The sequence below is a fragment of the Heptranchias perlo genome, chromosome 4, assembly GCF_035084215.1.
Source record: "Heptranchias perlo isolate sHepPer1 chromosome 4, sHepPer1.hap1, whole genome shotgun sequence".
NCBI classification, from domain to species: Eukaryota; Metazoa; Chordata; class Chondrichthyes; order Hexanchiformes; family Hexanchidae; genus Heptranchias; species Heptranchias perlo.
In genome coordinates this window covers 116,704,710-116,731,852 of record NC_090328.1, presented here as the reverse complement: position 1 = coordinate 116,731,852, position 27,143 = coordinate 116,704,710, and the positions used below count along the sequence as shown (strand labels likewise).

At 42.5% G+C, this 27,143-nt stretch overlaps 1 protein-coding gene across 1 annotated transcript in view; it reads right to left on the bottom strand.

Annotated features, from left to right (window-relative positions):
• Positions 1-27,143, bottom strand: part of LOC137321209 (tight junction protein ZO-2-like) — a 95,737-nt gene that overhangs the window by 38,316 nt on the left and 30,278 nt on the right. Inside the window, 6 exon segments of the mRNA XM_067983508.1 lie at positions 1,085-1,233; positions 7,400-7,514; positions 11,995-12,148; positions 13,161-13,264; positions 15,781-16,411; positions 20,608-20,710. Of these exon segments, the coding sequence (XP_067839609.1) occupies positions 1,085-1,233; positions 7,400-7,514; positions 11,995-12,148; positions 13,161-13,264; positions 15,781-16,411; positions 20,608-20,710 (1,256 nt within the window).

Genomic DNA, 27,143 nt, shown 5'->3' with positions numbered 1-27,143 from the left:
GCAACTCGAACCCACAACCTTCTGACTCAGAGGCGAAAGTGCTACCCACTGAGCCACATCTGACACCCAATATTAAAAAGACGGATCAATAAGGAAGCTACCACAATTTTTTGGGATTGCAAGTGAATCAGAGCATCAACTTATGTCAAACATACACAGTGGGTATTTGGGTGTATGATTTTAATATCACAAGTGAACTTGATAATGTAGCTAACGGGCACAATAGCCAGAAGCTTGTTACAATGGTAATGTTCAAAAGTAGCATTTTATTTATGTGGGTTGTATGATTTTGATGTTTATAGTTCCACAGACCAAGCCATGGTACAAATCCACAATTTCCTTATCCTAATTCTGAGCAAACAGAAATACAAGACTACAAAAAAAATAAAACTGAACAGCCTAAAAACACTGAGCCAGTGAATATTTGCTATCAGTTTGAACAGTGCAACAACAAAGCTGATAAAATCATAGAATCATACAGCACAGAAGGTGGCCATTCGGCCCATCGTGCCCCCAATAACTCTTTTGAAAGAGCTAGCCAATTAGTCCCACTCCCCTGATCTTTCCCCATAGCCCTGCAATTTTATTCCTTTTCAAGTATTTATCCAATTCCCTTTTGAAAGTTACTACTGAATCTGCTTCCACCACCCTTTCAGGCAGCGCATTCCAAATCATAACAACTCATTGCTTAAAACAATTTCTCATCTCCCCTCTGGTTCTTTAGCCAATTACCTTAAATTTGTGATCTCTGTTTACCGACCCTCCTGCCACTGGGAAGAGTTTTTCCTTATTTACTCTATCAAACCCCCTATGATTTTGAACCTCTATTAAATCGCCCCTTAACCTTCTCTGCTCTGAGAACAATCCCAGCTTCTCCAGTCTCACTACTGAAACATGAATGATTTTATATACATGCAAATTTGGAAAAAGTAATATTTGTAAAGCTTATTCCAGAAATATTACTGCAGCCAATTGATTGAAACCAGATATTCTCGGGTTCTCTTGGCTCTGCATTGGTGAGCTCTCATTTAAACACGGCTCTCTCTAACCAGCTTCAAAAAAAAGGCAATCGGAATTCTCTTACCTCTGTAATCATCCTCATCTGGCTCTTCCTTCTCGTATTCAACAGCAGCAGGTAGGTCAGTCCTTGCTGAGAAGGGAGTGGGCGCTGATGCGAATGGAGTGGGCATTGCTCCCATTCTCGTCAATCTATGGGTAGGCTCCGCTTTGGAACTGAGCAAAAACAAAACCATTATAAATGACCATCATCACAAATGGGAGTTTTGATGGTATGATCTGAGGAAGGAAGTAAAGAATCATAGAAGTTTACAACATGGAAACAGGCCCTTCGGCCCAACATGTCCATGTCGCCCAGTTTATACCACTAAGCTAGTCCCAATTGCCTGCACTTGGCCCATATCCCTCTATACCCATCTGGATTCCTTTTATTTTTTGAAGTGCAGTCACTATTGTTACGTAGGTGGACACGGGCTGATTTTCACCTTGCAAGGTCTCAAACAGCAAAAGGAGATAAATGAACAGATTGGGGTTGAGGGTTAAATGCTGGCCAGGACAACAGGGGGAACTCCCCTGTTCTTCTCCGAATACCGGCATAGGATCTTTTATATCCAACCCGAACAAGCAGACGTGCCCTTGGTTTAACATTTCATCCAAAAGATGGCACCTCCATCACTGGTCAAGTTCAGACATTCACAAGAACTACAGTATAGCTTTTTGTCTCCTACTTAACACAGCATCCACGGTTAGGATATAAAATGGTCGGGGACGTTAAACGGCCTTAAAAATGGTTGCCACACATCTGGCTTTGAACTTTACATTTCAGTCTTTGAGTGGGCTGTCAGAAATTCCCTACACGGGTCACCTAAAAGACTAACTTTGAAAACAGAAGCCTATTTTTCCCCTTCCACTTACTACGTGCAGCTATATACATACATGAGGGAGAAAAGAATAGAAGGATAAGTTGATAGGGTTAGATGAAGTAGGGAAGAGGCTCGTGTGGAGCATAAACACTAGCATGGACCAGTTGGGCTGAATGGCCTATTTCTGTGCTGTAATTTCTATGGATAGTGCTATTCACAGCTTTCCCCATTCGTATTAGGACTGAAGAGTAGCTTGAACAGAAAATATCTAGTCCCAAGTTGCATCGACCATCAAATCCCTCCATGGCCTCGCCTCTCCCTATCTCTGTAACCTCCTCCAGCCCTACAACCCTCCAAGATTTCTGCACTCCTACAATTCTGGCCTCTTGCACATCCCCAATTTCCATCGTGCCACCATTGGCAGCCGTGCCTTCAGCTGCCTAGGCCCTAAGCTCTAGGATTCCCTCACTAAACCTCTGTACCTCTCTCTCCTCCTTTAAGAAGCTCCTTAAAACCTACCTCTTTGACCAAGCTTTTGGTCACATGTCCTAATATCTCCTTTTGTGGCTCAGTATCAAATTTTGTTTGATAATCGCTCCTGTGAAGTGCCTTGGGAAGTTTTACAACATTAAAGGCGCTATATAAATGCAAGTTGTTGTGAACAACACAAAAATAAGGGACCACAGTGACACCAAAGATAGACAACTCCCTTTGAAGTATTACTCAGTATTTGACATTTCAGTGGAATAGCCTTTTTTTTCAAAAAAAGGTTTGAATCAAAAATCAAGATAATTGAGCGGCATAGGCTCCAGTTCAGATAATAGGATGTGCAATGTGGAGATCATCTGGATATTTATAACAATACAAAGAAACAAAGGTTTTATTTTAAGACAGTCATTGATAAATCCAAAAAAGGAACTCACTCGCTACCACATGGAGTAATTGAGGCAAAGAGTGTAGATGCATTTAAGGGGAACAACAACAACAAAAAAAAAACTTGCATTTATATAGTGCCTTTAACGTCCCAAGTCACTTCACAGGAGTGATTATCAGTCAAAATTTGATACTGAGCCACATAAGATGATATTAGGATGAGCTTGTTCAAAAAGGTAGGTTTTAAGGAGCATCTTAAAAAGGAGAGCGAGGTAGAGAATTCCAGAGCTTAGGGCCTAGGCAGCTGAAGGCATGGCCGCCAATGGTGGAGCGATTAAAATCGGGGATACACAAGAGGCAGGAATTGGAGGAACACAGATCTGGGAGGGTTGTAGGGCTGGAGGAGGTTACAGAGATAGGGAGGGGCGAGGCCATGGAGGGATTTGAAAACAAGGATAGAATTTTTTTTTTATAAATCGAGGCGTTCCCAGACTGGGAGCCAATGGAGGTTAGCGAGCAGCACAGTTTTGGATGAACTCAAGTTTACGGAGGGTGGAAGATGGGAGGCCGGCCAGGAGAGCATTGGAATAGTCAAGTCTAGAGGTAACAAAGGCACGGATGTGGGTTTTAGTAGCAGATAAGCTGAGGCAGGGCTGGAGACGGGTGGTGTTATGGATGTGGAAGTAGGCGATCTTGGTGATGGAGCGGATGTGTGGTCAGAAGCTCATCTCAGGTTAAATAGGAAGCCAAAGTTGCGAACGGTCTGGTTCAGCCTCAGACCGTGGCCAGGGAGAGGGATGGAGTCGGTGGCTAGGGAACGGACTTTCTAGGCCGGGGGGGGGGGGGGGGGGGGAGGGGAGGAGGAGGAGAAACCAAAGACAATGGCTTCGGTCTTCCCAATAATTAGTTGGAGAAAATTTTTGCTCATCCAGCGGACAAACAATGTGACAAATGAGAGACAGTGGAGGGATCAAGGGAGGTGGTGGTGAGGTAGAGCTGGGTGTTGTCAGCGTACATGTGCATCTGGCGTTGTGTTTTCAGATGATGTCGCTGAGGGCCAGCATGTAGATGACAAATAGGAGGGGGCCAAGGATAGATTCTTGGGGGACTACAGTGCAGGAGCGGGAAGAGAAGCCATTGCAGGTGATTCTCTGGTTACGACTGGATAGATAAGAATGGAACCAGGCAAGTGCAGTCCCACCCAGCTGGACGACGGAGGAGAGGTGTTGGAGGAGGATGATGTGGTTACTGTGTCAAAGGCTGCAGATAGGCTGAGAAGGATGAGGAGGAATAGTTTACCACAGTCACAGTCACATAGGATGTCATTTGTAACTTTGATAAGGGCCGTTTCAGTACTTTGGCAAGGGTGGAAACCTGATTGGAGGGATTCAGACATGGAGTTGCAGGAGAGATGGGCATGGGTTTGGGAGGCGACAACACGTTCAAAGGACTTCGCAGAGGAAAGGGAGTTTGGAGATGAGTGGTAGTTTGCAAAGACAGAGGGGTCAAGGGTGGTTTTTTTTGGGGGGGGGGGGGTGCGGGGAAACAGTACCAGAGTAGAGGGAACCATTAACAATATCAGCTAACATGGGGGCCAGGAAGGGAAGTTGGGTGGGAATAGGATCGAGGTGGAGGTGGGTCTCATGGTCAAGATGAGCTCAGAGAGGGCATGACGGGAGATAGGAGAGGGTTTTAGCAGCAGATGAGATGAGGCAAGGTCAGACAGTAGGGAAGTTTGGCTTGGTGGACTGGGGAAGAGAGGGAAGCAGCAGAGGCAGCTGAACAGATAGTCTCAATCTTAGTGACAAAGTAGTCCATGAGCTCCTCGCACTTGTTGGAGGTGAGGGTGGAGGGGGCAGGGGAGAGAGGTTTAAGAAGACGGTTTGTAGTGGAGAATATAAGCTGCATTCCAGGATAATCCTGGAATAGTGAGCAGTTTTGGCAGAGAAGAGCAGGACCAGTTAGTGTTTTATGTGGTCCAGCCAGATCTGGCGATGAATGGCTAAACCAGTTGATTGCCATAAACATTCAAGGCCGTGTCCCTTGCACTTAAGGGAGTGGATATGAGGGCCGTACCAGGGTGAGAGAGATTAATGGTTTTAATGGGTACAAGAGCATCAAAGGTGGAGGTAAGGGTATGATTGAGCAGATCAGTAGCTACAGAAATGTCGTGGTGAATGGAGGGCCAAAGGCTACATAAGAATAGGAGCAGGAGTAGGTCAAATGGCACCTTGAGCGTGCTCCGCCATTCAATGTTGATGTGCAAAGGGACCTGGGTGTCCGTGTACACCAGTCACTGAAAGCAAACATGCAGGTGCAGCAAGCAGTTAGGAAGGCAAATGGAATGTTGGCCTTCAATGCAAGAGGATTTGAGTACAGGAGCAAAGATGTCTTACTGCAGTTATACAGGGCCTTGGTGAGACCACACCTGGAGTATTGTGTGCAGTTTTGGTCTCCTTACCTAAGAAAGGATATATTTGCCATAGAGGGAGTGCAGCGAAGGTTCACCAGATTGATTCCTGGGATGGCAAGACTGTCGTATAAGAGATTGGGTTGACTCAGCCTGTATTCACTCGAGTTTAGAAGAATGAGAGGGGATCTCATTGAAATATATAAAATTCTGACAGGGCTAGACAGACTGGATGCAGGGAGGATGTTTCCCCTTGCTGAGATACGGGGTAGTACATTTAGGATTGAGATGAGGAGAAATTTCTTCACTCAGGAGGGTAGTGAACCTGTAGAATTCTCTACCACAGAAGGCTGTGGAGGTCAAGTCACTGAATATATTTAAGGAGGAGCTAAATAGATTTCTAGACACAAGAGGCATCAAGGGGTATGGGGAGAGAGCGGGAATATGTAATTGAGATAGAGGATCAGCCATGATCATAATGATGGCGGAGCAGGCTCGAATGCCCTACTTTTGCTCCTGCTCCTATTTTCTATGTTTCTATCCCTTGATTCCCCTAGAGTCCAAAAATCTATCTATCTATCTCAGCCTTGAATATATTCAGTGAATCAGCATCCATGGGCCTTTGGGGTAGAAAATTCCAAAGATTCACAACCCTCAGTGAAGAAATTACTCCTCATCTCAGTCTTAAATGGCCAACCCCTTATCCTGAGACTATTTCCCCTAGTTCTAGACTCTCCAGCCAGGGGAAACAGCCTCTCAGCATCTACCCTGTCACGCCCCCTCAGAATTTTGTATGTTTCAATGAGATCACCTCTCATTCTTCTAAACTCGAGAGAATAGGCCCATTCTACTCAATCTCTCCTCGTAGGACAACCCTCTCATCCCAGGAATTAATCTAGCGAACCCTGAACCGCCTCCAAGGCAAGTATATCCTTCCTTAGGTAAGGAGACCAAAACTGTACACAGTACTCCAGGTGTGGTCTCACCAAAGCCCTGTACAATTGTACAAGACTTTCTTACTCTTGTACTCCAACCCCCTTGCAATAAAGGCCAGCATGCAGTTTGCCTTCCTAATTGCCTGCTGTACCTGCATACTAACTTTTGTGTTTCTTATACCAGGACACCCAATTCTCTCTGAATACCATTATTTAATAGTTTCTCACCATTTAAAAAATATTTAGTTTTTCTATTCTTCCTACCAAATTGAATAACCTCACATTTCCCTATTCCATCTGCTACCTTCTTGCCCACTCACTTAATCGGTCTATATCCCTTTTCAGACTCTGAGCTCCTCACAGTTTACTTTCCCACCTAGCTTTGTCTCGTCAGCAAACTTGGATACATTACACTCTCTCCCTTCATCTAAGTCATTAATATGGATTGTAAATAGCTGAGGCCCAAGCACCGATCCTTGTGGTACCCCACTAGTTACAGCCTGCCAACCTGAGAATGACCCGTTTATCCCTACTCTTGGTTTTCTGTCCGTTAACCAATCCTCTATCCATGCTAATATATTACCCCCAACCCCATGAGCTCTTATCTTGTGCAGTAACTTTTTATGTGGTACCTTGTCGAATGCCTTTTAGAAATCCAAATTTACTACATCCACTGGTTCCCCATTATGTACCCTGCTAGTTAAATCCTCAAAAAACTTTAATAAATTTGTCAAACAGGATTTCCCTTTCATAAAATCATTTGACTCTGCCTAATCATATTACGATTTTCTAAGTGCCCTGTTACCACTTCCTTAATAATGGATTCCAGCATTTTCCTGATGACTGATGTCAGGCTAGACATTTGGGAATTTGGAAGTGCCTTTGTAAGCTAGAAAAGCACATGAGGAAGAAAGGAATAGAAGGATATGCTGATACAGTGAAATGAAGTAAGGTGGGAGGAGGCTCGTCTGGAGCATAAATGGCAGCATAACCAGTTGGGCCGAATGGCCTGTTTCTGTGCTGTAAATTCCATGTAATTATGAAACGAAAACAAAGATTTAGAAAAGGTCAAGTGTCTGGAATAGGACGTCCAACTCATTTCATGCTAGCCATCATACTCCTTCAACTCTTGCTTCTTACAATGACAAGAGACTGTAGATTACATCATTCCAAGTGCACTTTTGTGACAATCTTAACTGCTCTCGGGAGAATGAAAAGGTTGTTGCGTGTGTATTTAGGGCCTAGTCAGGATAAGTCTAAGAATTTTTTTTTTTAAAAAAGCAATGTGTCAGAAAAAGTACCTTTTCTGGTTCGCAATTCTTCCGGAAGAATGTGAAGAAGCATCGGAATGAGGGGACCTCCTCTCTTCCGGAGGAGGAGGAGAATACGAGGGGTTTGATTCAATTTCGGAAATATCTAAACCAAACAGATACAAATTTCATACACATTGTTCCTGAAACGCAAGTTTACACGATCAACAAAACCAATCGCAAACAGATGCCTAGTTGGACAGTGATTGCCTGATTGCCAATGCTCTTGTGCGGCATTTACTTATACGGCACTGTCACCAGAGGCAGCACTAGTGTCTCTGGTAGCATCAAGATCACAATTCGCCCAGTGCAGCTGGCTAAGTTATTCGGCCACTGGCTCTGGCCGTGGGCAGGCTGCATTCTGAGCCGTCCCATACAAGACAGCAATCGAGTTTTTATCCTGCTAGAGTCTACAGACCTTCCTCTGACATTGGAGAGGTTCTGGGTCCAGAACCACCAGGGCTCCAAATTCTGTTTCCCAACATACCAGGTTAATCCAAAGTATGAGAAATTCAACACTAAACACTTGCAACAGGCAAAGTTCCAAAATATAGTAAGCCATCAACTTTCCTATGTGATGGCATTACTTAGATGTTTCCACTTGCAGGGGGGAGTCCAAAACTAGGGGATCATAAATATAAGATAGTCACTAATAAATCCAATAAGGAATTCAGGAGAAACTTCTTTACGCAGAGAGTGGTGGGAATGCGGAACACGCTGTTATAAATTGGATAGCCTGGATGGTGAAGGATAGAATACTAGAGCCTGGTCTTCAGTTGCTTCCAAGCCTTTACTCACAGAGATCCATATTACCAGCCCCACACCATAGCTAAGTTCTCATATAAATGGATGAGTCCCCAATTGAGACACACCATCTGAATGCAATTAACACTAATTGATATAAATCACACAGTTAACAGCTACCACGTGGAGTAGTTGAGACGAACTGCTTAGACGCATTTAAGGGGAAAACTAGATAAACACATGAGGGAGAAAGGAATAGAGGATATGTTGATAGGGTTAGATGACGAGGGGTGGGAGGAGCATAAACGCCGGCATGGACCAATTGGGCCGAATGGCCTGGTTCTGTGCTGTAAATTCTAGCGTATTACATAAAAAGTTACAATAAATGCTTACTAATTGGGGTCATAACTGGTAGGTTTGGGGTACTCTAATTGTCTCCGCAACAAAAACAGTTCCCCCAACACAAATCTGTGCTTTGCATGGTGGGGGGGGGGGGGGGGGGGGGGAACGAGATGATGAGGAGAGAGAGAGAGATTGTATAAAATAATTACCTTTTTAAACTCTCTACTAGGGCATCCCGATTAAACAGATGCTGAAAAGTCTACACAACAAAACCCAAGTTATATTACAGCTGGAGTTTATGCAGCAACAGAACCCATGGAAACGAGTTTAACTTGGGAAGCACTCCATTTTTCAATGAATCAATGTAGAATGGAGCCTCTTCAAATAGCAGGATAATTGGTGCAATGCCATCTCCAGTGTTTGTGTTTGGTGGAGGAAGCAAAGAAGGGTGAAAAAGACAGGGGAGGGGAATAATAAACTGATTCAGCATTCAGATTCTGCACATCTTAACCCTTTGAAGACTGAAGTACCACTTTTCACAGTTTGAAACTCTCCTATTACTGTCAATTTGAGACTGTAGAAAGATTGAACAGGCTGGGGGCTCTTTACTCTAGAAAAAAGTCTGAGGGGTGACCTGATATGGGTCTTTAAAATTATGAAGAGTTTCGATAGGGCAGATATGGAGAAGATGTTTCCACTTGTGGGGGGGGGGGGGGGTGCTGGAGGAATCCAAAACTAGGGGGTCATAAATATAAAGAGTCACTAATAAATCCAATAAGGAATTCAGGAGAAACGTCTTTACCAAGAGGGTAATGAGAATGTAGAACTTGCTACCACAAGAAGTAGTTGAGGTGAATAGCAGAGATGCATTAACGGGGAAACTAGATAAACACATGAGGGAGAAAGGAACAGAAGTAAATGCTGCTATGGTTGGGTGAAATAAAGTGGGAGGAGGCTAGTGAGGAGCATTAACATCGACGTAGACCCAATGGGCCGAATGGCCTGTTTCTGTGCTATAAATTCTATGTACTCACAAGCCAATAGAAATGTAAACAAATTACGAAACTGTCAAGAAAAGAATCTCAGTCTTTAAAAGTAATTTCAACAGTTAGCTTTTTAACCATACCACAGTAGTAATGGTCAAGTGAATCCAAAACAAAAAAAAAATTTGGAACGTTTCTAGTCTGTTCTTTGGAATAAATATTTGTAAAATAGCCAGTTCAAAAAGCTACAACTTAACAAGCACTGCTGTGAAACATACAATTAAAAAGTTACCACTGAGCTACATCAAACAATTCATTCTTCCCTGTATTAACCTCGTTGGCCTTTCTGTGGAAACACTAGAGAATGAATGCATTGCATCCGCAGAGCTGCGTTAAAAATGTGAGCAAATTATATTTCTATGTCCACAAACCGGTACCCAAGTGCCCAGATCATAATTCATGGAGCAAAAAAATAAACGTACAGCAACTATAACTGGGTTATGTCAACTCGACAAATAGATGTTTAAAAAAGTCAGCGTTTTGGAATATAAACAATACCATTACTCCACTCCCTCTCTTTACCCCCCCCCCCTCCCTCCCCAACCCCACAAAAACAAAATCAGATGTTCAGCTAATAATTGAGGGGAATCTTGGCTACTAGTCGGAAAAAGAATTGGAAAAAAACTATTTTCTGTACAATATTTTTTTTTGAGGGTTAGGAAATATACAAAGTCCTGGTGATCACCAATTCTGATTCCTAGGGCCGTAATAATAGGTGACTTTAATTAAACATAGATAGACTGGGTAAAGTAATTACGTGGCAAAGAAGGGGAAGGACAATGTCTGCAGGACCGCTTTCTGGATCAGTATATTTTTAGTTCAAAGAAAGATGCAGCACTGAATCAAGTTCTAAGACACAAAGTAGGGAAGTAGGTACTGCAAGGGTAGGAAACAGTGACCATAACAATCTAAGGAACTAAATTAAAAATTGAAAAAGGGAAGAACAGTCAAAGACAAAGGGCCAAAAAGTACAAAGATGTAATTTAACACCCTTGCTTTGGCCACAGTTAGAATATGGTGTCCAATTTCAGGTGCCTAACTTTGGGAAGATCGCCAAGGAAGCGGCAGAAAAAAGGATTTACTAAAGATGATATCAGGGATGAAGGGCTCTAGTTGTGAAGAAAGACCATCCCGACTTGGAAATATATCGCCGTTCCTTCACTGTCGCTGGGTCAAAATCCTGGAACTCCCTTCCTAACAGCACTGTGGGAGAACCGTCACCACACGGACTGCAGCGGTTCAAGAAGGCGGCTCACCACCACCTTCTCGAGGGCAATTAGGGATGGGCAATAAATGCTGGCCTCGCCAGCGACGCCCACATCCCATGAATGAATAAAAAAAAAAGAAACTGGGGCTCTATTCATTAGAACACAGAAGAGCAAGAGGAGATCTGAGAGAGGAGTTTAAAATCATGACGGGTTTTGATAAGGTAAATGGGGGAAAAACTATTTCCACAGGTTGGCAAGTCTGCAATTAAAAGACAAGATTACCACCAAACAAAATGAGGGACGGGGTTACGGGAATTTATTTATTTTTTTACGAAGAGCATTGTTAAAACACTCAATAACTTAACAGAAGCAGAATCCACAAGAGTTTTCAAAAAGGGAAGTAGATAAAAATTTGATTACATTTTTTAAAAAAAAAGTAGTGAATGAGACTCAACGGCCAGCTCTTTCAGAGAGCTGGCGCAGGTACGATTGCCTTCTGCTGTGCTATGAAATTCCCTGATTCTTGGGGGTTGGGGGCGGAGAAAAGAGGCGTATTCTTGAACGCGCTTCTTAAATCAATGTGAAATATTTATGATATTAATATGGTTCTTGTTTCAAATTTATATAAGAAATGGAGAAGCATGTTTCATCTGCACAAGCTAGATTTGGGGGGGGGGGGGGTGGGGGGGTGTTTAGAAGGTGGGAGTGTGTGGCATATTTCAGATGTGTTATACCCACTTTTCTTTTTACACAACTTAATTTCTTTTTAAAAAAAAGCACAGATCTATTCTTTCCATCTACAACATTTATATAGCTCCTTTAACTTAGCAAAACGTTCCAAGACACTTCACAGGAGCGATTAGCAAACAAAATTTGACCGAGCCACAGAGATATTACGACAGGTGACCACAAGCTTGGTCGAGATAGGTTTTAAGGAGCGTCTTAAAAGGAGGAGAGAGAGGTAGAGAGGCAGAAAGGCTTAGGGAGGGAATACCAGAGCTTAGAGCGTAGACAGCTGAAGGCACGGTGATGAAAACTGGGGATGCGCAAGAGGCCAGAATTGGAGGAGCGCTGAGATCTTGAACGGTTGTAGGAGTTTACAGAGATAGGGAGGGATGAGGCCATGGAGGGATTTGAAAACAAGGGAGAAAATTTTAAAATCAAGGCGTTGCCCAACCGGGAGCCAATGTAGGTCAGCGAGCACAGGGGTGATGGGTGAACACTATGCCTCCATATATCGTCGCCTCACCTTCAGGATCAGAATCACTATCATCCATGGGCGGGATGCTGATCAATGTTTGTTTAGCATCTCTTTGGACAACAAGCTGAAGCTTCCCTCGTGATTTTTCAATCAATTTTCGGGCATCTGCGAGAGACATGTTCTCAGTCACTGTCCCGTTGATCTACTCGGGTAGAAGCAACAAAAATAAGTGATTGACCACCGTAAGGTTACCTGATGAATTAGATAGACATTTTATTTTTGCAAGCCGTACTACTATAATAAAACTGCTGCATGTGCAAATTTAGTTCAGGCATAAATACCCATGAATAAACCACAATGAATGGCCAGTACAGAAACAATTTATTTTACAGCCAATGTTGGGCATACTGAAAGTCAAGTAAAATGGTAAGTATCTGGATTAAAAATATAAGCAGGTGCTACTAAATGTCACAAAGCATGAAACAGGAAGTACGAGCTATAACAGGAGATGCACGCAGTTCTAAGAATTTTAATAGAATTATTAAATAGACTGTGGAATAACATGAACTTGTTCCCATGGTGTTGAATTCAAGACCACAAAAAAACTACACATCAGCAAGATAGCATATGCTCAAAAAGGTAACAAATACAATTTTAAGATTACTTTTTCGGCATTTAAAAGGATGATACCAGAACCGAAAGGTTATAAAGATCAGAATAGGCTGAACAGGCTGGGACTCTTTTCTCTAGAAAGGCTGAAGGGCGACCCAATAGGAGCCTTTAAAATTATGAAAGGGTTCGATAGGGTAGACGTAGAGAAAATGTTTCCACTTGGAGGGGGGTGGGGGGAGACCAAAATTAGGGGGTCATAAAAATAAGATAATCACTAATAAATCCAATAGGGAATTCAGGAGAAACTTCTTTACCCAGAGAGTGGTGAGAATGTGGAACTCGCTCCCACAAGGAGTAGATGAGGCGAATGGGATAGTTGCCTTTAAAGGGGAAGCTCAATAAGCACATGAGGAAGAAAGGAATAGAAAGATATGTTGTTAGGGTGAGATGAAGAGGGGTGGGAGGAGGCGTGTGGAGAATAATCACTGGCATAGTCCAGCTGAACCTGTTTCTGTGCTGTAAATTCTATGTAATTATGAAGTAAAACATATTCTGCAAAGAGCAAATTCACTCGTTCAAAAGAATTTTTAAAAATAACTCACCTTGAGGACAATATCACCCTCTTGTAAATTGCCATCCTTTGCAGCCAGGCCAATTCCCGTCATCTCTTTGATGAAGATTTGGCTACCCAATCGAAGGCCATATTCTATTGAGACAAAATTTGCGCAACTTTTAGTAGGCTGAATGCATGGAAATTGAACGTCACTGCGATCTAGTATTATTTAACTGCCACATCAAAGGCTATTACACAAAATAAGAGCTCATGGTGTAGGGGGTAACATATTAGCATGGATAAAGGATTGGTTAGCTAACAGGAAACAGAGAGTAGGCATAAATGGGTCATTTTCAGGTTGGCAAAATGGAACGAGTGAAGTGCCAGGTGGGCAGGCAAGTCCTTCCCAAGTTTTTAAACCAATGACACTCTCCATTACTGGCAATTAGGAACGATACAACTCCTTCCCTTCGACTTTCCATCTCAGTGAATAAGCATCGCCCCGACTGCCTCTCAATAAGGGGGCAATCGAAATCAAAACCTCACTGTCTGACTGTGTGCTTCCATCACACTTTTATGGTATATTACCATTTTCAGACAGGAAAAACAAAATGCACGATCACCCACATTAGGAGGGAATCTACACACACCTTCTAGATCAGAACAGTGTGCGTAAAGAAGTATTAATTTGATGATTTTTTTTGCCTCTCCCTCAGGTTTTGTTTTGCGCCCCCCCTCCCCCAATGAAAACAGTAGTGCAATGTGGGGAAAAAAGAAACGAGTTTAGAACTTTTGCAAAGTTAACTCACTTGTAAGCTACACTTTGCCGCCATTATGAGAAGCATTGGCCAAGCCAACTGGAAGGACCATTTTTAAACACTATTTACTATATATTAGTGCTCGAATAATGACAATTCACAAATGATAATGGCCTTAAAATGTGCATAGAAATATAAAATATTAAGTAAACATACAGTAATCTTAGCTGGGGAGGCAGTGATTGTGCTACAATTGTCCTCTACTCCCTTGGATTAGGAGGAGAACATCAGCCAAAGTTTCCACTCCCTATTGCCAGTGGACGAACAGGTTGTTTTGTTCATGCCCTCCATGGTTGAAAAGCTTAAATCTGAGATCGATGGATTTTTGCTAGCCAAGGGTATTAAGGGATATAGCGCCAAGACGGGTAGATGGAGATAGGATACAGATCAGCCATGGCGGAACAGGCTTGAGGGGGCGGAATGGCCTACTCCTGTTCCTATGAAACACACTCAAGGTTCACACATGGAAGAATGGTCATTAAAATGAGATACAGGAAGGCTGCCAGCACCCAGATTACCATACACCAGCAAGAGTCACCGCACTCAGAACAGGAAGGGAAACACAACAGTTTAAAAAAAACAGAATTGGCCTGTACTTCTGCTTACACCAATGGTATAAACATATGACCCCACCACCCTGTGCACCCATCACTTCCACTTCTTATTGCAGAATCAGGTACTTCAACTTACAAAAGACAAAAGCAGACATCATTAATGCACAGTTGTGACTAAGGGGGCTTGTGTTCAGTCCATACACTGTATCAAGTTCATATCATTAGAATCATACAGCACAAAAGAGGCCATTCGGCCCATTGTGCTTGTGCCGGCTCTGAACGTGCTATCCAATTAGTCCCACTCCCCCCCTGCTCTTTCCCCATAGCCCTGCAATTCTTTCCTCTTCAAGTATTTATCCAATTGCCTTTTGAAAGTTACTATTGAATCTGCTTCCTTTCAGGGAGTGCATTCCAGATTATAACTCATTCCAGGTCATATGCAACAAACCACTGCAAGTATGAAAAACTGCTTTAGCTAGTGACGGCTACTGAGGAAGAATTGGACTTTGTGGAGCTGAAGTTTAAAGTTGTTAATTCCATTATTAAAGCTTTCAAAAAGCAAGGTAGAAAGCAGAAAATGTAGACCCTGATTAAGGATTTGTGAAAGTTGAGGACCACCAGGCTATACTAAAAAGATTAAGGGATTATTAAAAAGACAATGTACAAAAGGTAGAGCAATTCTCCAATTTGTGATGGCAATGAAAAAAAAAACTTTCTAGCAACATGCTCTTGTACAAGTTTTCCCCACACAAAACCATGTATCGATTACACTCAAAGGATATAAAATTCAGTGCAAGAGTCACACCTCCCTTGCACATTTTTGTGACTTGTTAATTTGAGGTACAACCTGTACAATTGGTACTTGTCTTAGTTGCCTGGCACAAGAATGATATGCGTATTCTAGGGACAGGAGTAGCCCATTCAGCCCTTTGAGCCTGTTCTGACATTCAATTAGATCACGGCTGATCTGTATCTTAACTCCATTTACCTGCCTTAGTTCCATAACCCTTAATAAACTTGCCTAACAAAAATCTATCGATCTCAGTTTTGACATTTTCAATCGACCCCCAGCCTCAATGGCTTTTTTCATTTTGCACGCACTACCACTTACCTTCGGATTAAGTGCCAATTTCGGCATCTCACCTGGGGAAATATGTGCACAAGCCTGCATTCTGTTACCCAGCGGCAAAACACATTACTTCAATACCCTTCTCCACATTTTCTTTTTATACAGATTTAGGTGACCAAAAAAACACCAGGCAGAATGTAAACAAATTGAAAGTGAGTTTATCCTCACCTTCATTAGGTTTGGTCTTGACAAGCATAACTTTGTACGGCTTCGGCAGTCCGCGATCGTAAGAATACGCCGATTCAGGCGATGGGCTCCTGGATTTGAGTCGATCGCGGCTGCGAGCTCTTGCCGGCTCTCGATAACGTTCATTGCCTCGCTCGTGATCTCGGTCCTCGTCGTATATTCTACCCCGGCCGCGATCACCGTGGTCGTAGCCTCTCTCGTGACTTCTGTCCTCGTCGTATATTCTACCCCGGCCGCGATCACCGTGGTCGTAGCCTCTCTCGTGACTTCTGTCCTCGTCGTATATTCTACCCCGGCCGCGATCACCGTGCTCGTAACCTCGCTCGTGACTTCTGTCCTCATCGTATATTCGACCCCGGCTGTGATCCCTGCTGTAGCTTCGCTCCCTGCTCCGCGCTCTCTCGTAGCTCCTGCCGCGCTCTCCATCCCGGCTGTAACCTCTGTCGGGGCTATAGTCTCGGCTGTAGCTACGCCCTCTAGGCCCTCCATCACTTCTCTCGCTCTGAATACTGTGCTCACTTCTACGGTCATAATCATCCACTACGTCAAAGACCTGACTTTCAGATTCAGCTGACGGCTGTCGAATTGGTAGTTTTCGACCCCTTTTCACTGTCTGTTGGAACAAAGCAACAGTCGGCAAGTTTAATGCTATCATTTGTGTCATCAAAACTGGACTACCACCAGCGCACATCTATTAATCCTAGTGTCAGATGGAATGAATGCCAAAGACACACAAAACTTGAGTTTGGGAAAGCTAGAAGGGGTTTCTTAAGCAATGCTAGCAAGAAATACGACATTGTATGACTAATTGGCTTAATATTCAAAGAACTACTATTGATACAAAAGGAAAAATTGGTTTAAATTCTCTTCACCACCCCCCCCAAAAAAAGCACATGGCTGGTATCCTGACTAGAGCAGTCTTTATGTTACACCTCCAAGGCTGGAGAGTGTTGAACACCTAGTACTTTTTAAAATTCTCTCCATGAGAATGCAAATACAGGATATACTATAGATTTTTTTAAAAACCCAACAAAGTGCCAGAACAATCAGCAGATCAGTCATCACCAGTAATGGGTTAGAGACAGGTAACCATTTACTTTATAGACATCATCAGAACGGAACAAGGAAGAAGAATTCCTTTGCGGGGCTGAGCAAAGACTGGGGAGGAAAAGGTTTTTGTTAGGCAGGAGGAGTGGGATAACGGGATAGCTCTCTCAAAGAGCCGGCACAGACTCGATTGAGCACCAAAGGAGGCCATTCAGCCTATCAGCCTATTGGGCACTTGAGGAATTCTCAGGGAAGGCCACGCCCCCACCCCACCCTCAAACTGGTTGTACATCATAACTGGGGGGGGGGGGGCGGGAAAGAGGCGGAGCGGAATTGCAGAAGTGTTGCCCGTCTGACAGCCCCACCGCCCACCCCTAGGGTGCAAGTGGTCCTGGAGAGAGGTGGAAAGCCAGTAGATATTGGTTCCGCCCGAAATTGTGGCCCCCTGCTGGAATTTCGCTACAATTGCACACCCCCACCCCCTCCAACCCCAATTGCAAAATTTTGGACCTTTAAATAACAGATTACTTCACATTTAAGATGATCATTTGATACCAAAAGTAAGCTACTTATCATTCTCTTTTCAAAGAATAGTAATAATCACACAAAGGGTAGCGGAAATCTGGAACTCTCTTCCCCCAAAAAGCTCTAGAGGCTGGGGGTCAATTGAAAATTTCAAAACTGCGATTGACAGGTTTTTGTTATCCAAGGGTATTAAGGGTTACGGAACCAAGATGGGTAGATGAGAGTTGAGATGCAGATCAGCCATGATCTAATTGAATGATGGAACACGCGAGGGGCTGAATGGCCTACTCTTGTTCCTATGAAAACAGCAGGCAGAGATTACGTCAAATATGCTAAATACCAGTACAAAGAGGTTTAATGGTTTGCCAACCAATTTGTGTTTTGTTAAAAGAGCTGGATGTCATACAAAGCTTTTCTCACACAGTTTGGGAAATGCATTAGAAAGACAAAAGGCCTGCCAAAACAGCTTCGAAATAGAAAGGAACAAAGGGGGGAGTATGAATGGGAGAACTTGGCAGAAAAAAATAGAGAAAAAGAAAGAGAAAGTTGCTATTTAAAGTCTCTATGTTGTAACACAAATGCCCATCACCTCTGGATCCTTGCACATCACCAATTTTCATCACTCCATTGTTGGCGGCCGTGCCTTCAGCTGCCTAGGCCCCAAGCTCTGGAATTCCTTCCCTAAACCTCTCTCCTCCTTTAAGACACTCATTAAAACCTACCACTTTGATTAAGCTTTTTGTCACCTGTCCTAATATGTGGCTGAAGTGTCAAATTTTGTCTGATAAAATCACTCCTGTGAAGCGCCTTGGGACGTTTTACTACAATAAAAGGAGCTATATAAATGCAAGTTGTTGGATATTGCTGTGAGGGACAGGAACATGTTATACACTTGTGCGGATTCTACTAATGGTGAGGATTGCGAGACAGGTTAAAAACAGTTAACTGGCACCATGCTTGAAAGATTCCGTGACAGCGGTCATAACACAAATGTGGTCAGAAATTGTAATGTTCATATTTTACAGGGAGGCAAAAAAAAACAGGCCAGCATTATTCACTAAAGCTTTTGTAAATAACTAGAATTATTTCTGGGGTGTTCTGTCCAATGGATATATTTTGAGTGGTACACAGGAGTAGAAATTAAACATTTTTATTTTTGCAACACAGGGCATGGGTTGATCTGTACTAATAAAAAGTAGCTCAGAGAAAACATTACATTAACAGAAGTGTTATAAAGCATTTGGATTCACACACAATTATTCCCAGACAAAATGTCTCCTACATCGTTTCATTCAATAGCAACTTTCAATGGGGAACTGGATAAATACTTGAAAAGGAAACATTTGCAGGGCTATGGGGGAAAGAGAGCAGGGGAGTGGGACTAATTGGATAGCTCTTTCAAAGAGCTGGCACAGGCACAACAGGTCAAATGGCCTCCTTCTGTGCTGTATGCAAGGTTGCTGGGGGGCGGTGGAGAAAGGGAAGAAGGGAGGAAGAGAGGATGCAAACTTTCAAGTAACTTTTCACCAAACCTTTTACAATTTGAGTTTGATAAGATATTTAATGATTAAGTGGGAGAGTGATTGTTACTGGTGATGTAAACAGTCTTAAAACAGTGCTCCGGATTTTCAGGGCTCAATTTCCTGCTGGTGATTCTTGTGACTAGAGGGAAAATGCAGGAGATGCAGTTAAAACGGGATAGATAACTCCCATCATAACTGGGTAGGGGAGGAGGAAAAAAGGGAACAGAGAATCACGGTAAATGTCAAGAGTAAGCACAAGATAAAAACCAGAGGAAATTAAAAACGCCTTTTTCCCCCCCTCAGTTGTCCAGGCTGGATTTAATCCTACTGATATTTAATCCGTATGACAAATTGATTCTGATAATTGCATTACAACCACTAGAAGATTGATTATTTTTTTAGCTCTATTTTTATCCAGAACATTGCCATAGTCAGTGAAGAGAACTTACTTAGGAAGGATTATTTGTTCAGACAACGTGCAGTCATTTGAGGTCAGCTTAAATGCAATGAAACGTATAGAGTTTAGTGTGATACCATAGCAATGTTACTCCTGTTCACTGACAATTGATAGCCTTGCAGCAATTCAAGTTACAATTATCAACGTCTTTCAGTGTTAACAGGGTTGAAATGCTGATCTCTGGTATTTGGGGAAAACATCAGTTATTGTGAGCCAGTTTCCATGGTGCTGCTCAAACAGAAAGAGAGACTGGAGAAGCTGGAATTGTTCTCCTTAGAGCATAGAAGGTTAAGAGGAGATTTAATAGAGGCGTTCAAAAATCATGAAGGGTTTTGAAAGAGTAAATAAGGAGAAACCGTTTCCACTGGCGGGGGGGGGGGGGGTGGCGTCGGTAACCAGAGGACACAGATTTAAGACGATTGGCAAAAAAAACGCAGTGAGTTGTGATGATCTGGAATGCACTGCCTGAAAGGGCGGTGGAAGCAGATTCAACAACAACTTTTAAAAAGGAATTGGATAAATACTTGAAGGAGAAAAATTTGCAGGGCTATGGGGAAAGGGCACACAGATGGGGACCAATTGGATAGCTCTTTCAAAGAGCTGGCACAGGCACGATGGGCCAAATGGTCTCCTTCTGTGCTGTATGATTCTATTATATTGTTTTTTTAAAAAAAAATTCTCAAGCAGAGTCTATGCATTTTGATTGTGGTATAAAATTCCTTTAACAGAGACTTAAGTAGACGAATCAACATAAAAAACTTGGTTGCAATCGGATACCTTTATTAAGTACTAAATCAAAACATAGAATCATAGACTCCTACAGCACAGAAGGAGGCCATTCAGCCCATCGTGCCTGTGCCGGCTCTTTGAAAGAGCTATCCAATTAGTCCCACTCCCCTGCCCTTTCCCCATAGCCCTGCCCATTTTTCCCCTTCAAGTATTTATCCAATTCCCTTTGGAAAGTTATTTATTGAATCTGCTTCCACCACTCTTTCAGGCAGTGAATTCCAGATCATAACTCGCTGTGTAAAAAAAAAACTCTCTAGTTACAGTGGGCCAAATCCAAGCCTGTTGCTCTGCTTGACTGCCAGATTTCCATTAACAACATTTTTGGTGAACATGAACTTTAGTCATTGAGATGCCTATGCCCCTGACAATTCCATCTTCCATCAGGAAAGGATACATGACTGACATACGGCATACAAGTATATACACTAAAAAAACATATTACAGTAGATATTAATTAGCAATACTTACTATTTGGGTCACTTTCCCACACTTTCTTAATTGTTGCACAGCAAAGGAATGAGGCACATTTTCCATCGGAATGCCATTAACATTTATAACCCGGTCATTTTCTCTGTTAAGGAAAGAACAAAAAATTTTTCACAATTATGGAGCTCGCAAAAGCCCCTTTGTCATTTTGCCAAATACCGTTGATAGACATTTAAATCAAAGTCTGGAAAATAGTTAAAAGCAAACATATTTTTAAAACACAATCCATGGGAGATGCAATAAAGAATTATTTTCATTTGGAAAACTGGGTACTTTAGAAGTTGTACAATTCCAGCCTCCCCTCATACTTGATTCTTCTTGAACTATACATGTCAGCTGTGGCTCAGTGAGTAGCACTCTCGCCTCTGAGTCAGAAGTCCCACTCCAGAAACTTGAACACAATTCAGGCTGACACTCCCAGCGAAGGAGCCCAAAGAACTATTGATGAGCAGGGGAATTCTCCTGGTGTCCTGGCCGATATTTATCCCTCAACCAACATCACTAAAACAAAACATCACATTGCTGGTTGCGGGACCTTGCTATGCGCACATTGGGTCGGTGGGACTAATTAATAAATAAATCAATCAATCTCAATCACACACATAGATGAAGTTAAAGCTTCAAATGCCCTATTATGTTATACCATATTCTTAAAATCTGTAGTAGAAAAGTAGATATTGATATACACTTAAAGCATGAGTAAGCAAGTATGGGGCAGTAATGTAAACAAGAATTCCCAATGAGATCATAAACCACATGACTAAAGCCTGAGTGGCGCATAATCATTCTGTGAACCTTAAGGCTAGATTACTGTCTCACAGATCACCCTGGGCATCTATTAAAATAGAAATTTAAAGTTCTTCTCTCAGAGAGTGATTTTAATAAGAGTCAACCATCCTAAAAAAAAATCCCTTTCATTGGAGACTCGTAATCACATACAAGTAAAAAGATTTCCTGAAATATAACCACCACACCAATTCAATGCAAACTTTACTGTCTCTACAGACAGTGCTAGAGCTATACCTATAATACACAAAAAAAACCTTAAGTCAGCATACACTTCCTGTCCACAAAACTTCTGTTGACATGGTTTTGTCACTTTTATGCCAACTTGTTCATTGTATATTCCTGTCCACATTTGGAATGGAAACCACCTATGCAAACATGTCACATAATTAAACCCTCCTGCCAGTGGTGGCACTGTACCACTTTTTTTTGCATCTCCCAGCTCCACAGCCTATACTGCAGAGAAAGTCTTACGCTCCGACAAACTCTACTTCTTTGTAGTTGAAATTGCAAAGCTTGTGGCAATTTGGAAAGCGAACAGCACAAGATCAAAGTCCTTTTTAAAAAAGGACAGAATATACAACATTAACATAAGGACCAAATTATATCTGCACCTTGGTCCAATTATCCCCTGTCCCTTAATTTCACCTCAAGGCTACACTTAAATCTCGACTACGTGCAGAGCCAAGGCAATAAGTAATACATAATTTTAAAAGTCTTGCATATGGCAAGCACCTCTTTTTGTTATGATTTGTCACACTATTAGTTTGGACATTTATTATGTAATTTTGTTATGTAAACTGGCGCCCATCACAATGTTTCAAGTTTTGGCCACTAGGTGGTGCTGTGGAGCCAGGTTGGTTTTTTTTTAAAGTTCTCAAAAACTGGCAGCTATTTGGCCTTCCTCCATTTTTTTTAAAGGGTGTTTAAAATCCAACTTTTGGCTTTTTAACCCAGTAAAGGTGGTACACCTGGGATGTTTCTGCCTCTTTAGAAGCCTCTCCCCATCACTAGCAGCCTTATTTCCAACCCTCCCACCATTTTCAGGTATTCCTTCCCTCCACCCAGCTGATACGGACACCTGGAACACACTTGCCCATTTGCAGGCCTGGCAATATCACCATCTGCCCCGCACCCACCTCCCCACCTCCTCCTCCCCCACCACCACTTGGTGCTGGGGCCTGAAAAATCCTACTTAACCCTGGTGGTACAGTTTCTCTATTTTCTTTTGCTGGTGGGATAGCGGATAGCCTTGAACTTACCACCTGAGGCCGCCTGTACCCCCGCAACCTGCAACTTCCCCTAAACCCCCACCCCCCCCCCCAACCCCATCTCCGATCCTTACAACCCGCTTCTTTCCTTGCAGCTTTCCTCCCAGCAACCCTTCATGATTTCTCACAACGCGCTCCCTGTCAGCTCTGCTTGCAAGGGTTGGGGGGAAAGAGAGCAACTGCGTGGCAACAGAAAGAAGAGACAACACAAGTGAGTGTACACACGGAAGTGAAGGGGCATGCACTGCAGGATGCTGTGTGCAAAAGAAGCAGAGACAATTCAAGAAGAGAATTTTTAAACTGAACAACAGCAGATATTAACTAGTAATAGTCGGAGATTAATCACGCATGATTACAAAAGAGAGTCTCATTTTAATGTTACATAGAACTTACAGCAAAGAAACAGGCCAGTCAGCCCAACTGGTCTGTGCCAGTGTTTATGCTCCACACGAGCCTCCTCCCACCCTCTCTTTATCCAACTCCTGGGTTCAGATGGGTTATACATTTGTTCTCAAGTCAGTGATGCTTGGAAGAATTATTTTAATTTTTTTGTTGGGGGGGGGGGGGGGGGGGGGGAAGAGAAAATGAAGGGACGGGGACTTGCTAGAGGTGAGCATCATGGCAGATGCAGCCATGGCATTTCATGAAGGGCAACATCCTGACTGAAGGAGGGAAGACTACTGGGAAATCATATGGTGCAGAAGTGTTGTGAGCATATCCAAATCTACTTTATAATATTCCCCATAAAATGTAAATACTTTGGAAAGAACAATAAGGGCACAAGAGCCCCATGAACTCTTGCCATAAAGAAAATTGGTCAATTTTCCAAGATAAACAGCTAGATTAAAATATTCAGTGCATTGTGTTAGTATCTGGCTAACAGTTTAACTACCTCAATCAGTAACAATTAATAGCAGTTACTTAATTTCCTCATTGCTTATAGCAGGCACCTAGAGAGCATAATGAACAGATTAGAACTGCAATAAGCCTCTAGGAACAGCAATCAAGTAATCAGCCTATTACAAAGCTAGATAAATGCAACTGTGCATTCACTTTCCATACCGTTTCTCACCTAGGATCCCCAGGGAATTTTGTACCTCTTGGGCATCCTGTTTTAGCTCTGCATTTCACACATCGGGAGGTTTTACAGTAATGCCGAACTATATTACCTTTAATTTTTTTAACGCTATATTAATGTAAGAACACAAGAAATAGGAGCAGGAGTAGGCCATTTGGCCCCTCGAGCCTGTTCCACCATTCAGTAAGATCACAGCTGATCTTCGACGTCAACCCCATCACTAGGATTCCCAGAACACTAAGAATATAGTCAACGACTCAGCATCCACAGCCCTCTGGAAACAAAAATATAGAAATTACTTTCATTCTGTCTCAACCACTCATCCAAATACTTCGCTTCTCAATTTTTAATCTCTTATTAAAAACTTACTGGTTTTCCTGTGACTCAAATGATTCTCTATTGTCAAACCTTTTGAGACATGCCATATTGTCGTATCCTTGGGAGGAAGAGGTTACTGTAGACCTATAGTTCCCAAAGCTTTCCACTATTGGGGGTTTTCCTCACCTCATGTCTGGGTCTGTTGATGGCTAGTTGAGAGCGATTGATTGCCATGATTAGTCAACAACTCCATTATTGCTATATCATGTGACTACCGGGATGGTAGAATGGACGAGGTGGGCCTAGGGGCCTTTTTTTGTCTAGCAATTTCTATGCCCCTAAACCCGGGACCACCTTGCTTTACAAAAATAAAATCAATTAATTCAACTGTTTCAAAACCTGAATATATGAGAGAGAGAGAGAAAAAAAAAATGAAAGAAATATATATCTATATATATATATATATATATTATATATGCACCCTGGTAATCAGTGGCCATAATATATTGTACATCATCTAGCATAAAACAATGTATCCTTTGCCTCCCATGTGAGCACCATTACAGGAGATCACTGGTACAATCAAGGCTTGAACAGGTCGAGTCAAAGTAAAAGGTGTGGGGTTTTGTTTTATATATGCGTGAGATTTTCAACCAATTCTTGTACTAGGGCAGGGATTGAGTGAAATCATCTCTATCTGCGTGGCTAATAAAGTCGATCTTATTTAAAGCGACTAGTCAGACCAAGGGCCATAACAAAGGAGTTCTTAAAAAGCTTCAAATTCCACCTGGGCTATTTTTCAAGCGGCTAATAGCGGTGACCAATAGTGCAGCAAGTCAACTGCCCTGGTCCCTCCTGCAGGAATTGGTTATTTCAACTAAGAGTTCACTAGAGACCAGGAACTCGCTACGTACAAAAATGTGAAGCGTGATTTCTCCTCACACAAATATTACTGCGCGTTTGGATGAATCTTAAAATCATCTAATAGTAGTGGCCCACCTTCGGCTATTCCTTTTAGCCAAACCATGGCTTTTTAAAACTTACTGGACACCTTTTCTTTAAATTCTGTTAACCTAAGGAACAGATTGTTTTTAAAGCCACCCCAGAAGGCGAGGATGCTGGTTTTGTGTCCACAGTTCCACATGCACGATCTCTACTGCCAGGCAGTAGCCCACACTTCCCCCATGAAGGAGGAATTACTAGTTGTACGCAAGTTTCCAGCCCATTCTCTCAATGGGCTGGCAGATATGGGGAGAGGTCAAAATAGTGGAGAAGAAATAAATAAATCCTAGAGAAAGGAGTTTTCATACAACAAAAAAACACCAAATTCTACAACTATACATGAAAAAAAGGAAAGCAATCAAATCCAGCATATTGAGTATCACAGAATCATACTGCACAGAAAGAGGCCATTTGACTCATCGTGCCTGCGCTGGCTCTTTGAAAGAGCTATCCAATTAGTCCCACTCCCCTGCTCTCTTTCCCCATAGCCCTGCAATTGTTTCCCTTTCAAGTATTTATCCAATTCACTTTTAAAAGTTACTACTGAATCTGTTTCCACCGCCCTTTCAGGCAGCACATTCCAGATCGTAACAACTCGCTGCGTAAATATATTTCTTCTTATTACCCCCTCTTTTTTTTTAAACCAATTATCTTGTCAGAACTTGAGCGTAATTTATACATTGAACTAATGAGATATTGCACTGATCATGTTCTTAAACCCAAGTCATTTAGCAATTATACGAGCCAGTGACAGGTTAACACAACACATTTATTTGGCATTTGTCTGAAATGCCTGTTTCTTCCTCCATTCATTAAGCAGGTTTAGCAATTTAAGAATAATCTCTAATGGGGGATTTAGAATTAGATCGTGAATGTAGATATTTAAAAATGTTAGCACCTTGTAACAACTAAGTTACATTAACTGGAACTTACAATTCAAGTTATTAATGTTTGCTGAGTTTTAATTGTACTGTACCAAACAATTTTAGTCACTGGAATTAGTAAATCTTTGAAATGACTGGCGTATTATAATAATGACCTTTGTGAATGGTTAGTGAAAATAAGCCACCATGTAAAAAAAAAAATAGGAATTCTCCTTTTCCCATGGTCCAGCCTACAAGCAACTGTACCCAACATCCCACCATAACTAAACTGCAATAGTCTAAGAAAAGTGAAAGACTTCAAAAGGAGTTACAGAAAAACCAAGTCCCGTTCACTCATCACCCCCTACACTGACTCCCGGTCCAGCAAAGTCTCCTTTTTAAAATTCTCATCCTTGTTTTCAAATCCCTCCAAGGCCTCGACCCCTCTTTCTCTCTAACCTCCTCCGGCCCTACAACCCTCTGATCTCTGCACTCCTCTAATTCTGGCCTCTTGCACATCCCCGATTTCCTTCGCCCCACCATTGGCGGCTGTGCCATCAGCTGTCTAGGCCCTAAGTGCAGGAATTCCCTCGCTAAACCTCTCTATCGCTCGCTCTCCTCCTTTAAGACACTGCTTAAAACCTACCTCTTTGACCACCTTCCTAATGTCTCCTTCTTTGGCACGGTGTCAAATTTTGGCTGAAAACGCTCCTGTGAAACGCTGCGAGACATTTTACTACATTAAAAGGCGCTATATGCAATTTGTTGTTGTCATCGTCGTCATCGTCAGCTCTACGCATCAGCGACCAAGGTGAAATCACAAATCAGTACGAGGCAATCACAGGTACAAATGCACACCCCAATCACTAAAGAAAGTTTTGCATTTATATAGCACCTTTCACAACCTCGGGGCGTCCCAAAGCCAATAAAGTACTTGTTGTAATGTAGGAAACACTGCAGATAATTTGAGCACAGCAAGCTCCCACAAACAGCAATGTGATAATGACCAGATAATCTGCTTATTCGTGGTGTTGGTTGAGAGATAAATATTAGCCAGGACACCGAGGAGAACTCCCCTGCTCTTTTTCGAAATAGTACCGTTGGATCTCTTATGGTCCACCTGAGGGGGCCACGGTTTAACGTCTCATCTGAAAGACGGCACCGCCGACAGTGCAGCACTCCCTCGGTACTGCCCCTCCA